The sequence below is a fragment of the Musa acuminata genome, chromosome BXJ3-11 (assembly GCF_036884655.1).
Source record: "Musa acuminata AAA Group cultivar baxijiao chromosome BXJ3-11, Cavendish_Baxijiao_AAA, whole genome shotgun sequence".
Taxonomy (NCBI): Eukaryota; Viridiplantae; Streptophyta; class Magnoliopsida; order Zingiberales; family Musaceae; genus Musa; species Musa acuminata.
In genome coordinates, this window is record NC_088359.1 from 4,168,143 (window position 1) to 4,184,750 (window position 16,608).

At 40.1% G+C, this 16,608-nt stretch overlaps 3 protein-coding genes across 7 annotated transcripts; 2 read left to right on the plus strand and 1 right to left on the minus strand.

Annotated features, from left to right (window-relative positions):
• Positions 1–635: 635 nt before the first annotated feature.
• On the plus strand, positions 636–1,076 carry LOC135652318 (GDSL esterase/lipase At2g27360-like). The gene has a single exon (XM_065173161.1). It carries the CDS (start codon positions 636–638, stop codon positions 1,074–1,076), a length of 441 nt encoding a protein of 146 aa, XP_065029233.1.
• Positions 1,077–3,010: 1,934 nt separating this feature from the next.
• On the plus strand, positions 3,011–4,946 carry LOC135652472 (GDSL esterase/lipase At1g31550-like). Its single transcript, XM_065173418.1, has 5 exons — positions 3,011–3,357; positions 3,483–3,695; positions 4,051–4,199; positions 4,291–4,567; positions 4,641–4,946. The coding sequence occupies exons 1-5, from the start codon at positions 3,105–3,107 to the stop codon at positions 4,871–4,873; spliced, it is 1,125 nt and encodes a 374-aa protein (XP_065029490.1). The 5' UTR covers positions 3,011–3,104; the 3' UTR covers positions 4,874–4,946.
• Positions 4,947–5,457: 511 nt separating this feature from the next.
• On the minus strand, positions 5,458–16,317 carry LOC135653362 (protein TPR1-like). Of its 5 annotated transcripts, none has more exons than XM_065175267.1 (25): positions 16,058–16,317; positions 15,771–15,950; positions 15,512–15,625; positions 14,337–14,495; positions 14,012–14,186; positions 13,800–13,926; positions 13,097–13,215; positions 12,845–12,980; positions 12,647–12,756; positions 10,408–10,477; positions 10,219–10,322; positions 10,055–10,150; positions 9,881–9,973; positions 9,510–9,637; positions 9,177–9,411; positions 8,929–9,096; positions 8,768–8,863; positions 8,090–8,239; positions 7,885–7,995; positions 7,623–7,802; positions 7,414–7,542; positions 7,252–7,347; positions 6,353–6,535; positions 6,100–6,275; positions 5,458–5,893 (listed from the first exon to the last, which is right to left on the minus strand). In XM_065175267.1, exons 1-25 carry the CDS (start codon positions 16,135–16,137, stop codon positions 5,680–5,682), a joined length of 3,429 nt encoding a protein of 1,142 aa, XP_065031339.1. In that variant the 5' UTR covers positions 16,138–16,317; the 3' UTR covers positions 5,458–5,679. The 5 variants fall into 5 exon arrangements, with proteins under 5 accessions (XP_065031339.1, XP_065031338.1, XP_065031337.1 ...); XM_065175266.1 differs by having other exon boundaries at positions 13,097–13,218; XM_065175265.1 differs by having other exon boundaries at positions 12,845–12,983; positions 16,058–16,283.
• Positions 16,318–16,608: the final 291 nt, after the last annotated feature.

Sequence of the window (16,608 nt, forward strand, 5' to 3'; positions counted from 1 at the left end):
CCGAGATGCGACTCGGGAATTAGATTGGCCGCGAGACGTGGCTCGAACGTTGGGTCAGCCGAGATGCGACTCGGGCATTAGATTGGCCGCGAGGCATGGCTCGGTCTGAAGGTTGGCCCTGCGGGCCGAGTGACTGAGTCTGGGCTCAGGTTTCGATGTCGGCGGGTCACAAGTCGGGAGCGATCTGGAGCGACCCGGGCAGGAGTTGGGCCGACGAGCCGTAAGTCGAGAACCGATCTGGAGTGGCTCGGGCAAGAGTTGTGCCAGCGGGTCGCAAGTACCCAGGCAGGAATTGGGCCAGCGAGCCGCAAGTCGAGAACCGATCTGGAGCGGCTCGGGCAAGAGCTGTGCCAACGAGTCGCAAGTCGAAAGTTGATCTGGAGCGACTCGGGCAGGAGTTGGGCCGGCGAGCCGCCAGCTCCCGTTTCCAACTTGATCTACCAAATTCCTAGCCACGATTTCGAAGAAGGACACATCTGTACTTGCATAATCCTATTTCGTCTGTGCTAACACTTGTAGGAATTTACACTAAACAGTGGCAAACACTGAGAAGGCACAAATTTACTGTTATTTACCGTCATTTATCGACAGCCTCCGGTGACGTTTTGGACAAGTCGCTGTTCATCATGGGGGAGATGGGGATGAACGACTACAATTCTGTGTTGGTCGACGACAAACCCATCGAGTCCGCACGGGCCCTCGTCGCTCCTGTTGCGTGCGCGATCGGTGCGGCCATCGACGTAAGCCAGCTGCAACCTCGCACTGCCGTCGATTTGCTTCCCATGGTCGACTCCTCCATCACTGACCAACTCATGTTGACTGATCTCCAGGCGCTGGTTCGGGCCGGGGAAAAGACCGTATTCGTTTCCGGCATCTTCCCAATGGGGTGCATCGCTCTGTTCCCCGCCAAGTTCGAGACTCAGAACGCCGCGGAGTACGATCCAGAAACGGGTTGCCTCAAGTGGATAAACGAGTTCTCGCAGCACCACAACCTACTGCTGCGGCGCGAGCTCCGTCGACTTCGGCGAGCCCACCCACACTGGTGCGTCGACTATGGTGGCGTGCTGTGGAGGTGAGGAACCCTACAACTACAATTCCTCCGTGAGGTGCAGCGATCCATGGAGCTACGTTTGTTGGGACGGGGGGCACCTCACGGAGGCAGCCTACCAAATCATTGCCCATGGCGTCTTGGACGGATCATAAGCTGAGGTCAGACTTGAAGTAGTCCATCTTATGGTTATTCCGCGGATCGTAGGCCTTTGATTTGAGGGTGTAACATTATTCTTCTTACAAATGTTGATGAATAGTAGTAAGTCATACAAAATATGGCATCCGAAATGATCATATTCACATTGTGAAAGATGAACTAAGTAGATAAGTATAGTGACCCATAGAGCATAATGTGCATCTGTTATAAGACAAGGGAGATGAATGGTGTTGCTCGATTAAAATGATACATGTGGCATTCATCTCCGATCTTGTCGGTCTCCATGAGAGAACTATAGAAAGAGGAATGTTATTGGAGACTACTACATGATGGGATTCTTATCCATGGATATTAAGCTAAAGCTTGAAATATTAGATTTTGAAGATCACACTAGATCGACATAATTCAACATATATTTAATTATAAAATAATATTAAGTAAATTGAAGGGTAAAGGAGGTGACAATAAAATGACATAATTCTGTATTACTTTTATCAGGGAGGGAGAAGAAACTTGAAACCAAAAGAAATTAAGAGATCAATAAGTAAATAACAAATCAAAATATATAACGTAGTTTAATAATTTCTTATCTATGGAGAAAGTCAAATTCTTTACTATTATATGTACTTAAGCACAAAGGGTCTTCTTGTATATTTATCCATGTAAACCGAAAGAACTCTTCTCTTAATCTTTTCTAGATTTATAGGATAGAAACTCTTTAGAGCATCCAAAGAAAATATTTATCGATCCTAACAATTATAGAGGAAAAAATTAAGAATAAAATGAAAAATATAATGATACCCAAAGGTAATATTTATAATGAAAGTCACTTTATATATATATATATATATATATATATACACACACGAAAGGTTGGTTAAATTGGCTTAATAGAGTACTATAGTACAATTGGGGTCTAGATTTAACCATTTTGATCAATTATATCCTATCAACTCAAATCATCACAAATGATTTATATGGATAAGGTAAATTTACTATTATCAGCTAAATCACTTATATTATTATAGATGATAACATTCATATTTATGACATATGGGATTGACATATCCGTGACATCATATTTCTTATGAATAAATTCAATGTGATAAGAGCAAAATCATTCAGGTAATTTTCTTCTCAATTAAAATTTTATAATTCGAACCTCCATAAAATATATTAAAAAAGAATACTTCTTATAGACCCTTAAGTATCGCATCTAAAATATAAAAAGATAATGATGAATTCCCCAAAAAAATCTATCATATTTGAAATTTCCTATAGATCATCCCTGCTTTAAAGAATTTTGAAATAATATATATTTTTTTAAACGAATCATTTATCCTTTGTTATTGTCCTATTCGTCCAACCCAACCCATTATAGTGGAGTGAGGTGAGCAACCCTCTTGCAAAGGCTACAGTGAAAGGGGATGATCAACGCTCGTGTGAAGACTACAAACAAAAAAAAGATGATCCCACACAACGAAAGGAAATTGTGGACGATAGTTAACCCTCAAAACAAGAGAAGACTACGATCAGTCTGATAAAATAAAATAAAATAATTTTTTAATAGGACCAAGTACTATTATTTTAAAAAAAATTAAAGTAATAATATTGTTCTGCAAAAAAAATTTAAAAATAATTTTTTTAAGAATTCGCTCAAAAGGTAAACATCCTATAACAATATAAAAAAGAGTGATCGTGGCATTCAGTGTAACAACCCCTGCGATTTAATCATCGATCCGTTACGATGAATGAGAGACAGACCATGTGTTTTGGCATCACAGGTTGCAGTGCTGCCTTTGTAATAATTGCAAGGCAGACTCATAATTAAGCTACTGTAGGCCTCCTAATTATTTGGGCACCGAGACGCGTTGCCCTCCCACCCATCCATCCATCCATGGCATCATCGTCCTTCCCCCTCCATCTCATCCTCCTCGCCATCAATCTCCTCCTGCTGCCGAGCGTCGTCACCCCATCCACTGCCCGCTACTCCGCCATCTTTAGCTTCGGCGACTCGCTCGCCGACACCGGAAACTTGGCCTTCTTCTCCGGCGGCAAGGATCAGGCTAACCGGCCTCCCTACGGCGAGACCTACTTCCATCGACCTAACGGCCGCTATTCCGATGGCCGAATCATCCTAGACTTCATCGGTATGCATATTGCCCTCTCTCGCTCTCTCACACATCTCTCTTTCCTCTTTCTGCTCCATATAAAACACTAGGATTGAGAAGCAGAACTTATAGCTAACATATGGTGGGCATACCTGGTGTTGTAGCACAAACCACGGGGCTGCCTCTGGTGCGGCCATATCCTGCAGGGCGCGGCAGCGAGGGATTCGTCTACGGGGCCAACTTTGCCGTGGCAGGAGCCTGCGCGCTCAGCAACGCCTTCTACGAGGCCGAGGGATTCAACGTCACATGGGAGGATTACTCCTTGGGCACGCAGCTCAAGTGGTTCGAGCAACTGCTGTCGTCTCCCTCTGTTCTTGGTATGTGCTCTTTCCCCTACCTCTGTCCCGTATGCTCGTTTGTTGAATCACCAGCTCCCGATTCGAACTCGATATACCAAAGTCGTAGCCACGATTTGGAAGAAGGACACAGAAGCGAATCGATTAAGTAACATCTGTGTCTGGGTAATCCTAGTTCGTGGCGGTGCTAACACTCGTCGGAGTTTCCACTCGACCGGTGGCAAACACCGACGACTTCATTTTTTATTGATCATTAATTTAATTCAAACTTTAATGGATCTTATACAAAGTTATTGTGCCACGTCATATTAAGTATCTTTTTGAGCGTTAATAAATCGGTGCCTCTTTGTCTCTGCTAATCCATTTGTGGCGAGAGCCCCGAATGACGCTCTGAGCAAGTCGCTGTTCATCATGGGGGAGATTGGGGCGAACGACTACAGTTCTGTTTTGGTCGGCGACAACCCCATGGAGTCCGCACAAGCCCTCGTCGCCCCTGTCGCGCGCGCAATCGGTGCGGCCATCGACGTAAGCCGGCTTCAACCTCGCCCTGCCGGTGATTTGCTTCCGCACGGTCGACTCCTCCGTCGCTGACAAACTCACGTTGACTGATCTCCAGGCGCTGGTTCGGACCGGGGCGAAGACGGTGTTGGTTTCCGGGGTCTTCCCACTGGGGTGCGTCCCTCTGTTCCTCACCAGGTTCCGGACTCGGAACGCCGAGGCGTACGATCCAGCGACGGGTTGCCTCAAGTGGCTGAACGAGTTATCGCAGTATCACAACCTGCTGCTGCAGCGCGTGCTCCGTCGACTTCGGCGAGCCCACCCACACTCCACCATCATCTACGCTGACATTTATGGAGCTATGATGGCCATCTACACATCTCCAAGCCAATTCGGTGAGCTACTGCGTCTTGTCTTGTCTTGTGACGACGGATACATGCCATTACCTAGCGAATGAAACGGGTGCAGGGATGAGGTCGACTCTGGAGGCCTGCTGTGGGGGCGAGGGGCCCTACGACTACAATTCCTCCGTGACCTGCGGTGATCCGACGTCGACGTTGTGCAGCGATCCATGGAGCTACGTTTCTTGGGACGGGCTGCACCTCACCGAGGCAGCCTACCAAATTATTGCCAATGGCGCGGGTATAGTGGCCGGACCAAACGCACAAGTCTCCCACTACGCAAACGTTGATCAAATGTAAGCAAGTATAGATTTAAAGAAACCAAGTAGATCAAATTAAATGATGAAATATAGAATAGTTTTTGGTGAAATAATTTCCAATATGCGAGGGGAAATAGATAGTTTCCAAAGACGATTCCAATTATTCCAACTTCGATCAAGAAGAGATGAATCTTGCTCAATCAAGTATACTTATTTATAACCTTGCCATACCGAACCGTACCGCCCGATACAGGCGGTACATACCGATCCGATTGGTTATCGGTACGCGGACCGCCTGTTACCGGTATCGTACCAGTACCGAACCCAAGTCGAAATACCGATACGGTACAGTATTGCGAACCTTGGCCTGACCCATACATCATCACAAGACAAATGATCAACTTCTATAAAATCAGTAGATTGAACCAATGAGAGACCACAATAACACCAAACTTACTACTAAACATTAGTATCTCACAAAAGCCATATAGGATAATCAACAATCACAAAGGCGCTGTTCCAAGCAACCTAAAAAAAAAAAAACAATAAGATCCATGATTTGCCAACATCAATGAGTTATGTGATCATAGATCAGACAGTACAAAACATTTGAGAAGATATTGCTGACGAGAATGTCAAGTAAGAATTTTACTAATTATGAGAACTTAATCATCCAATTAGTATCCACTAGTATCATACACTAACACATTCTTCTTATTGTTTCCTTTTCATAGTTACGTTTCTGGAACCACATGATAGTTATAGAAGAAAAACTGAAACAAGTGAAATGAAACCTAAAAATCGATGCTACACAAGTATGGGTTCTTTGTCCAATAATAGAAGCAATCATCTTTGGGGCTGGTCCGCAGCAGGATTGCTTGTAGTTGATAATGTCTGCATCCTGCGAACATGTACCCCATTATCAACAGGTGTGGGAGCCCCCCACCTTCCTTCGGACTTTGATGGCTCTATTACTTTTACTGCTCCGTCTGTCAAACCAACTGCAAATTGATTTGGCTCTTGCGGATGGGCCGCAATCACAAGAGGATATGTTGGGTTGCTGAAAAATGAAAATGAATGTTGATCAGCAGGTGAATCCACAATTCTAACGATGCTCTGACTAAAACTGCAAACGTAGCAATGTTTGAAGAATGGTCATTGTAAATTAACAAATGTAAGCAACTATCACTAGATAACTTCATTCAAGAAACTGATAAAATTCCACTGTTACATAGGATCACGATACTACAAAGAAACACAGTTTACCTGCTTGCAGCAGCAGGTGACATGTATGTGGATGGGGCAATTCGGCATCTTAATCTCAAGTTGTCAGCATCGAAGACACCAATATTACCATCACAAAAGGAAGCATAAACAAGTTCGCTGAAACACGAATATGAAGCATACGATATAGGAGCAGGTAAGGCATCTTGAGGAACCCACTGCAAAGAAGAAAGCATCCAATATGAGTGACATCCAAAATATATCATGATGAAACAATTCTCCGAACAATAGACACCTGATGGATACGCTCAATTTTCAAGGTGTCATATATAGCTAGCTGTGTTTCGTGGACAACTAACAAGCGGCTTTGATCAGAATTAAACTGGACTCGGGTGTCACCAACTGACTTCGTCCCTTCAGGCAGTTGAATAGCTACAGATTTCTTCTTCTCCCAAGTCTCAGTACTCCATATGTAGAGCTGAAACATAAATATCAAATTTCAAATCCAACAGCAGAACTAGAAATTGCAAATAAAAATCAATTATGACAGACTATCTAGACGTCCTCTGCAATGACAAGGAACATCCAATTCCTACAGCTCAAAGTTTTAAGCAAAAAATAGCAAATTGAAATTACAATAAAACATGTTCCATGATTCATAACATAAAAGTGTAACCTAAAAGGTCCTTTCTTTCCATGCAATGACCAAAGCTCCAGAAAACCATAAAGCAAAAATTTCTGCCTTCCATCTGCTAAATATGATCTAGTTGTTTTATCTGCTTGGGGCATATCTTTATCGTATATTACCATAAATACGTTTGTTTCTGCAAATATTGCAACCAAAAACAAACAGGACATGAACCATAACCCTAGTAGAAAATAGAAGGAACTATCCAAGACATTCTATACTTCAAGCAACTTGAGGTATTCTCAAACCTGACAATTTCTGTGTGTATGCATAGCAAATCCCCTATTTTAAGCACTATAGATGCCCATAAACACACCTACACACATTTATCTTCACAGAAGAATATGCTTTTTGTATTATGCTAAAGAACATACTCTAACTATGGAATTACATATTCATATAATTATTCTAGTTATAACATGCAGGAAAAACTGAAGTTGATAGATGACTATGATTTGAGTATTTAGAACAGAAAACATAAACCAATGACCAATTTTCTTACTGACCTGTGCATCAGCTCCAGAAGATACAAGTATATTAAGATTGTTGGAAAATGCCAGCCCACTTATGCGCTTCTGGTGACCTTTCAATTTTGTTTGGACCTGACAAATACACAAAGTTAGCATAAGCTAATCGAAAGAAGAAGCTCAATTCAGAAGAGTTATTACCTCATCCACCTTAACATTGTATATGTGGATGGTTGAATCTTCCATTCCAATTGCTATAATGTTGTTGTCCTGTGGGTGGAATGCTAAGAATGTCGAAGCAGGTGGGGGTGACATGAAAGTTGTCATTACCTACAAGAATATGTAGGCATATACCTTAGATATACTTGGTGCTAACAACCACAGCTTTGGATTAGACATTGACACCTTACCTTGAATGTCATCATGTTAAATAAGGAAACCTTCCCACCACATGCAGACATTACATACGAGTCATTCTTTGAGAGCGCAATACAAGGAACTGCCTCTTCTGGACTTGTATCCGATACATCATTGGTCATAAGAAGACCACTGTTTGGTTGCCAATGCTGCGGCACAACACTAGCCGTGGCCTTTTAACAGCAGATGAACTTAAGTACTTCCATGTAAGTAATCCAAAAATCCATAAAAGGTATAAATGCAAAAAACAACTACCTTGCCACTTGGATTCTGCTCATTGCGACTCCATTTCCACACCCTCTGAATAGCATTGGACCCCAGAGCTAATAAGCCAACACCAGAATTTGTATAAAGAAGCCTTGTGACCTGTAATTGCAATTAACAATTGTTAAAGCTTTGAGTTTCAAAAGTACAACTGTACCAGCATTAAAAAAACAAACAAGCTGAATGTGGTACCCACCTTGCTGGCAGAATCAGTCTCTGGCATGGTAGCAACTCGGCATTGTTGTGGATTAAAAACTTCGGCCAACTCCCATGACTTCATCTTATCTGGCAATTCTTCTGATATTCTTGGCTTATCTACATTTCTAGGAGTTATATCACCTCCATTCTGCAATAAAATTCACTAAAGTCATATAGGAACAGGCTCAACTGAAAGACCGATTGCATATCTAGGCAACATGTACATGCAATGGGAGTAACATATATTCCAATAGTCTAAAGACTTGTCCTTGGAGAGGAAACCAATAAGAGCATGCTGACTATAAAGCTAAGCCCTTAAAAGATAGTAGATGGGTTTTCCTTATTTGTCCTTGGAAAGGAACCAACAGGAGCTTGCTGACTATAAAGCTAAGCCCTTAAAAGATGTACGGGTTGTCCTTAGTTGCAATAGATATAAATGCATATACAAATAATTACTATAATAGATATATTAAGAAATCTGTATGTGCCTGTGGTTATTCTGTGACCAGTACATGCATAATACATATATATACATATAATTATATATAGACTTAGCAAATAAAAATTGGTGTCCAAATATTTCCAAAGCTAAATTGTCAAATAACATCACGATGGGGCAAACATATCCAAGGAAATGATAAGAAGCACAAGATTTTTCTTTTAACACTGAACATACAAGAACAGTAGATGGTTTCGCAGGAGAATTTCTGTCCAATGATTCAACATTACTGATGTTTGGTGAGATGCTTGCCACCACAGGAGAATTTGAGACCTGATAAAAATAATTATTCGTTAGAACCAACAAATATATCTCATTTTGGAAAAAGAATATCTCACCCTGATAGGAGTAGCTTCATGTTGAGCTCTAAATGGTTCAAAAGAGCGATTTCCAAAGGCTCGTAGTGCCGCAAGGCCATCTGCATTAGCTAATACTTTAAAGCCATTATCTACTGTTGCAACAGCAAGAAGATTTCCTTTCTTGTTGAATCTCAAATGTGGACGACTCTGAAATAATTGGTACGGCCATGTCAAAGAGTAGAATAACGTAATATCAGTTCATGTAGCACTACATACAAAACACTTACAGGAAGTCCACCATCAGCATCAGTACTTGCCAGCATGTTAATGCTGTCAACACTCCAAAATTTTATTTGGTTATCTTCACCAGCAGCCAAAAAATGATTCTGGGAAGTGTCAAACTGAACAACAACCGTGGACTTCTTCCGGAACCCAGAATATTGCCTCTTTATGGATCCCTCACTTTCATTCCACTCAACAAGAATACAGTCCCCATCTTTGCTAGTCCCACATGAGAAGAGTCTGCATTTCAAGAAAATAGATAGTTCATGGACAAGCCAACCAAAGTTTGAAGGAATGTAGCATCAAATAGAATAAATTAATGATATTACACATCTTACCGACTTCCATCGGCACTGTAAACCATTGTGGTAAACAAGTGCCCAGGGGTATTAAAGTCAACCATAGATCCCACGTTGTCATACAGCCAAGCCTTTATTTTTCCATCAACGGAAGTTGAGAAGATAAACTATGAAGCAGAACAGAAGATGTTATTACAACGCATTGAACTAGAGAAAACAATAGGTATAGTTTAGGTGAATGGCATGTCAGTTCAAGAGTTGACACAACGTATGTTTGTTATTCAATGCCAACTAATGTAAAAAAGTTCCATAATACATAAAGTTGATAAGGAAACAACAATATCAGTGGAACAAACTATATGGCTTTAGAGAAATAGCTGCCAGGTAAAAACAAGCAATCAACAAAGTACCTGAATATTCTCCTTGCGGTGGGGGCATATAGAATAGACAGGTGCTTCATGTCCTTCAAAGACATAAAGCCTTTGACCACTTAGATCCCATACCTGCAGTTTTTGCAAAAATATCCATAAAAGAAGGTGAAAATATGAGAATTTAAACAAAAGACAGGATTTGACAGTTAACACCTTTATTAGCTTATCATCTCCACAAGTGACCACACACAGTCGTTCATCTCGTTGAGAGAATGCAATATCATTGACTCCACCAACATGAGCATCAATCTGATAAGAAAAAAAGAAATCTCACTTATATTCCACTGAGACATATAAATCAAACTGTTCCAACCCACCTCTAAAAGTTGGCGGAGATCAAATTGGCGGAGTTCAAATAGACGGAGATCATTTGGTGCTTGATATTCATGTATATGAATCAAGTGCTTCGAGAATGCAACCCCTGTGAACACAACTCAAATTTAGACAACTGTAATAGGAGCAAATTAAATAGTAAATTTACTTGATCATATCCAAGAGGAAGATACCTATTAAACTTCCATCTGGACTCCAAATAACTCGAGTGACAGATATAGAAGAGTCTTTGACAATGGCACTCTGTAAAATGCATAACACACCTCAAGCAATGAAATTTTGACATATTTCAGAGAGAAAAACTAGTCCTGATATCATATTTGCCTATAACTAATTCAGACAATAGAAGATGAACAATATGCATATCAAGATATTACTAATCTAGAAAAATGGATACTTGACAAGAACATATGGGCTACTTAAACAAGCAGAGGCAATACAATCAGAAAAACAGAATGTTGCACATACATAGACCACTAAATTGGTTAAGGAACTGGCATGGACCACATTAGAATATAGACAAATTAATGGACACTAGTCCACAACCAGTTACTTCTTCCAACCTAGACTGAACTCGTGAATGAACTTGCTTATCAGCCCAAGATCCACATAAATTTTATTCAACATTTTGACCTGGTCATATAAAAAAACATGGAACCTAATCAATTCTAAAATGTTGCAGAAAGGCACTATGTCTGGAAACAACTTGTAAGGAAAAATGTGAAAATGAATAGCAGCTTAGTGGCAAGCTATGTCAGCATTAAACACACATTCTAGACATGGCACCATGCACCATGCACCATGCCCCTAACATGTCACAACAGTGCTGCCCATGCCAACTTCCAACTTCAAGGATAATAATAGTGTGTTTCTAACCATTCTTCTTCATTATTCCTCTTTCCTCCTAATGGACCTTAAATTTCAGTCAACTTACCACAAATGATTTTCTTTTGACATGTTAAACCACAAATGATTTTCTCTATCTTATCCCCAACCAATGCTATCTCCAACTTCTAACAACTGCTGGTAACAGCAATCATCAAAGCTGCCTTCACTCTACAAATCTCTCTTAATCCTCATACCAAATATTTGGAAACTAAAGAGCTTGGTTATACTTATAGCTGATTCTCAATATTTGCAGTTAAAACATAAAAAGCATCTTAAGGTTGGAAAAGATGGACATGGATCTTACCTGTTGATCAAGTTGACAGATATTAAAGGGTTAAAGCCCATTGTTTCTAAAATGTTTTCCATTAAGAAAATAAACTAATGATAAAATTGCTTGATGACTACCAATCAGTTCACTTGCAAAATTCTTATTAAAACCTAAGAAGTGGCCATAGAGTCCACTAGTAGTTTCATCAATAGTGTTTCTAAATATAAGAATTTGTGACCCCTAAATGTTTATTTCATTACACAAGTTGGTGCAAGCAGTACAATTATGTAAATGCCAGCATGTAAATAAGTTATAAAAACATAAAACAATAAGAAATAAGTTGGTTGGACACTGATGATAACAAAATCCAAACATTTTGCCTTATAGTTGTTATCAAGGAATTCAATTTTGTCCGCAACGGATGGTATTACCAGTCCAGACATTAACTGGGAGGAGAAGGGGCGTCAACACAGAAATCCAAATGCTGCCACGGTATATGTTGGCAAACTGTGTTTTGTACACCAGCATGGACCAGATCCATACTGATTACATTCCTTAATCTCAACCATCTAAAAATTGCAATTATTCTACTCAGCTACAAGTTTAATGATTATTAATAGAGGGAATAGCAAATGTTGGCAATCTGGAGCCTTGTTTTATTTTTCCCTGTCTTTGTTGATGGTTTCAATGATGTGCTCATGTGTGTGTGTGTGTGTGTGTGTTATTTTTCCCTCTGTATTTGTTGATGGTTTCAAGGATGTGTATGTGTGTCTCAATCAGATTGGAGCAGCAAATGAAATTATGCCAATCCGCAGCTATAAATGGGAAGTGGAAGAGCATCAAGATTAAGCAATCCTTAATTGCAACATGAGATATAACAACTGATGTGTAAAAATTTTGTGATGCAGAAACTTTGAGTCAATTTTGTGTTAAGCAACCAAATAGTTTGATCTAGTTGTGACCAAAACAAAAATAGTTTCTGTTCTCTGCCCTGCAACTTGAGCTTCGTTGTAGGCAGCAATCTAAAATTAATTTATTAAACACTAGAATGCATCTCCGATGTAACGAATAACATTCTTATCTCTGACATTATTAAGAACACAAAAGGAATGAAACAAGAATAGAGGGAGACAGGAAAGGGAAACAGGAATCAGCAGATACTAAGTTCTCTAACATAAACTATCACACGGAATATATCTCAACGGTAATGGAAGTTGCATTCCAAAAGAAACGAAAAAGTGAATCATTCTCTAGACCTGGAATTGTGGTGAACAAGCAGCCGTATCCCATACTCTAAATGGCTTGGACACCAACTTCTGCTGGATACCAATCTCCCAAAGTGTGATTTCACCAGTGTTGGAGCCCACTAAAGGGGAGGAGGAGAAGATAGAGTATAAAGAGTTAAATTTAGGTTCAATTAGCACCAGAAGAAATTTAGATAGTCATAGTCATACCAAGAAGTGATGTATGATGAAAAGGATGAAAGTCCATGCTAGTCACATTGGATCCCTCTGTCAAGGAGCAGGCTACAACTCTTGGCAGGTCATCCAGCGACCATGTAACTTGTGGGTGAGGTGCAGGATAGCTAACCTGCTAAGGAAGATGCAAAGATAAAACTCAGAAACAAAGTAGTATATGGTATAGATAACATAGGTATAATTTACACATGAATTTTGCTACATTAAGCTTCAAAAATTACATCAAACCTCGTCAACTGGATGTGCGCCAGACCGTAGACGTTTCATCATCTGCTCAGATTCAGCATTTTGATAGTTTGACATGCCAATAGCATTCGGAGGAGTTCTTGGGCGTTTCAAGATGGGGACTGCTGAAATAAAAGAATAAATTAGAATAAATAAGTTTTCTTCACATTTTTTTACATGGCAGAAAGGAAACCTAGTGGAATAACCTCAACATGCATCTGCAAAGCTCTCACCATATTAACCTTTATATTTAGTCCACTCAAATCAAAGAGATGGACACATAAACATAATATAGTAAATAAAATGTCCAAGGAATCCAAGACATCCTTAGAACAATTTAACTAATTTAACCATACTCATGCTTTCAGCAATAAAATGATTATATGAATGCTACATTGCATAAATTCATTAATCAACCAGTAGCTATAAAGAATTACAGGACCTCAAGAATCATATAACAAGAGGGGGATGAGTTTAGATCATTCAAAGCATGAAATCTCAAATATGATAGAAAAGCCACTCCAATCCTCCTTTTACATGTTTCTTGAACCTAGTCTCAACTCTGAAAAAAGAGACCCAAAGAGATGAAATACGAACACATAACTGTTACTTCCACAAATAATGAGAAGGCATAATCATTAGCATTTCCAGAAGGTGTTAAAATTTCATCCAACATTATAAACATAAGAAAAAAGAAGAGTTTAACCTTGATTTGGTGGAAGAGGTATTGATGATGGTGCAACAACAGCAGACTGGACAGAGGATGAAGCAGCAGCGTTAGCCATCCAACCAGCTAAAGCACTAGCATTTGCAGCTGCCTGGGGTGGAAATGGCTGCATGATAATGAAGATAGTCCTAAAAGTTATGTTCTTCAAGTAAAATTTATTCAACAGGAGACTTGATCTTGGAGCAACATACCCCATGAGCACCAAGTGGTGTATATGTACCAACAGCCTTTGGAACAGCTGCAACAGGAACAGAGACTGGTGAAGCACGAGCTCCATTTGGAGGGGCGCAAGCATGGTCCATGAACAATGTCTTGATGTCAGGATTTGACCTTGGAGTCTTACAGAGTTGATGCTGCCAGTTCAAGCTGCAATTCATTATGCCACAATTTAGCAAGCTACAACACAACAGCCCACAGGGGCCCATCGAACTTATATTTTTATCATTTAAAAATCTCAGTAATCTGAGAGAAAGAGTCCTCAACTAAATAAAAGTGTACTCCATTATAAATATCTACCTTTGATTAATCAGAGTTCGCAGGCGTGAAGCTTTAAGTGTAGGAAAGACAAGTTTTTCTCGAAAGAGAGGATTTGCTTCAATTAACTTCTTGAGCTCTACCAGCATGGTACTTCTAGCAGACTTAGTATCACCATATTTAGACAACTGCTCGTTTTCCCTGTGAATGAGTAAAATGAAAAAAAATGATCAAAAATTTCTGCAGGACAATATTTGAAGTGAATTAGATTCCAGTCAGTGAGTTGATAGTGACATAATTATAACACTCTAATAAGGAGTAGTAGAAAGCATAAATGTGATAAAGTATGACTTGCTGCAGGAAAAGGGACCAGCCACTAATAAGGATCAAAAAACAAAACCTCAGATATAATAAACAAATTTAGCAAACAGAAAGCAACTAAGATTACTTATTGAGAAACACAAATATTACAAGTCTTCCAGCATAAAAATGTATGCCAGTATGACATACCAATTCAATTCTGGTTTCAGCCAATCGCCAAAGCAAACATTTAAAAAAAGAACCACAATTTTGGCAATTTCAGGTCATGTTTCACTGGTTTCAGCTTCAATTTTATTCGTAAAACTACTGTCAATAAAGTTCTATATCGGACTATTTTTTAACAAAAATTACTGTATTTAAACAATAAAATACTTTTATCAATGAAACTAGGTCAAAATAATAAAATTGCTTACTTTGAAATGTGCAATCAACCTCGTAAATTGATTCCAAGCAAATATGCCAAAAAAAAAATCAGTATACTGATTTCTCAAAAGTTTATAGAAAAATCTCTAATCAATAGCTCATACACTCACTTTAATTAAAAAAATGACATTTATTGCACTTGTGAAGTTACAAACAGTGCTAGTAAAACAATCTACAATTTTCAATTTTAGCCCACACTGCTTTTGTGCAATCAGAATACAGAATTTAATGAGTCAATTAATGATTTAATCTACAAAATTTTGGAAGCTACCAAAGCTATCATGACTTTTAGTATCAAAAGGTACCTTTTCAACAGTACTCAGCAAAAACTTTTTGTTCTTTGCCTTTTCTTATTCTGGCATTTAAATGATCCCTTTCTCAGAAAACACAATAATTCATAAAAGGGAAACGAGCAATTGTCTGAACCTGATTAAACCAAAATCATGGACATATTATAAAGAAAGATAAATCACCTAAAGTTTTCAAGGGTGAGAAGCTGAGTAATTTCTTTATACAAATCCTCATTAAACGTTGAGAAAACCTTGAGATCCTTTATGAGTGTTTCAACTGCCTTTGCCCTGTCATGCCTGAGCATAGTACAATCACAAGACTTCAGATGGGGACAAGAAGCAATATTCTCTGTAAGTATAAAATATAGAATATATACACAGAATAACCGAAAATAGCCGAATCAAAAGACGGATAGGAAAGAAGAACCAAAGACGAACGAACCTGTCAAGCGCCTCTAGATACTTCTGCTTCCTAATCTCGAAGAAAATCTTCATCGAATACCTGTTATCATCAACCTTGGTGTATCCCGAGAGGTACTTCTCCGCTTCCTCCCACTCTCCCGCCTGCACCTTCTCCTCGAAGTATTTCATATTAAAGAAAAACCCCGCTTCCTGCTCAAGCCTGCCATAAAACCGCGCAAAAACGAGAACTCTCAAGCCAAAACCATCCGATACAAAAAAAGAACCGAGCGGCCAAGAATCCAAACGAAACCCGCCCAAAAGACTCACTTGTGCACGGATTCCTTGAACTTCTCCTCATCCAGGAACTGGAGTATCAGGAACACCAGCTCCCGACTCAGCGACGACATATCCGGCGATCAGAGCCGAGACGCCGGCGAGGAACGGCGACGAGGATATCGAATTAGAGCCGGAGGCGCGGCCGAGAGGCGGAGCACAACGGATTCGAAGGAGAAGGCGTCGAAATCAAGATGACCGCGCGACAAATCGAAGGCCAAGAAAGAGAGTCTAGGGTTTGGTGACCCGATCGACTTCGGCTCCCCTTTCTTCGATGCGGTTTTGTAGTCCTCTCCCTCCCTCCAACTTTCACCGACTTATCACCGATAAGGCAACGTTCCTATTTAATAAGCAAATTTGCCTATCTGATAAGCGCAGGAGGGGTCGGGCGGATTCAGTTCTCGCGGACGCGAGAGCTCGGAGTTCAAATCGGGTCGATATTCTCCGTAACATCCGCTAACTTCCAAGACGAGAGGCGTTCGCTCGCGCGAGATGCCCTTTTTCTCGCGTGATATCGACGGCTCTCTCAGACTCGTGTCTGTCGG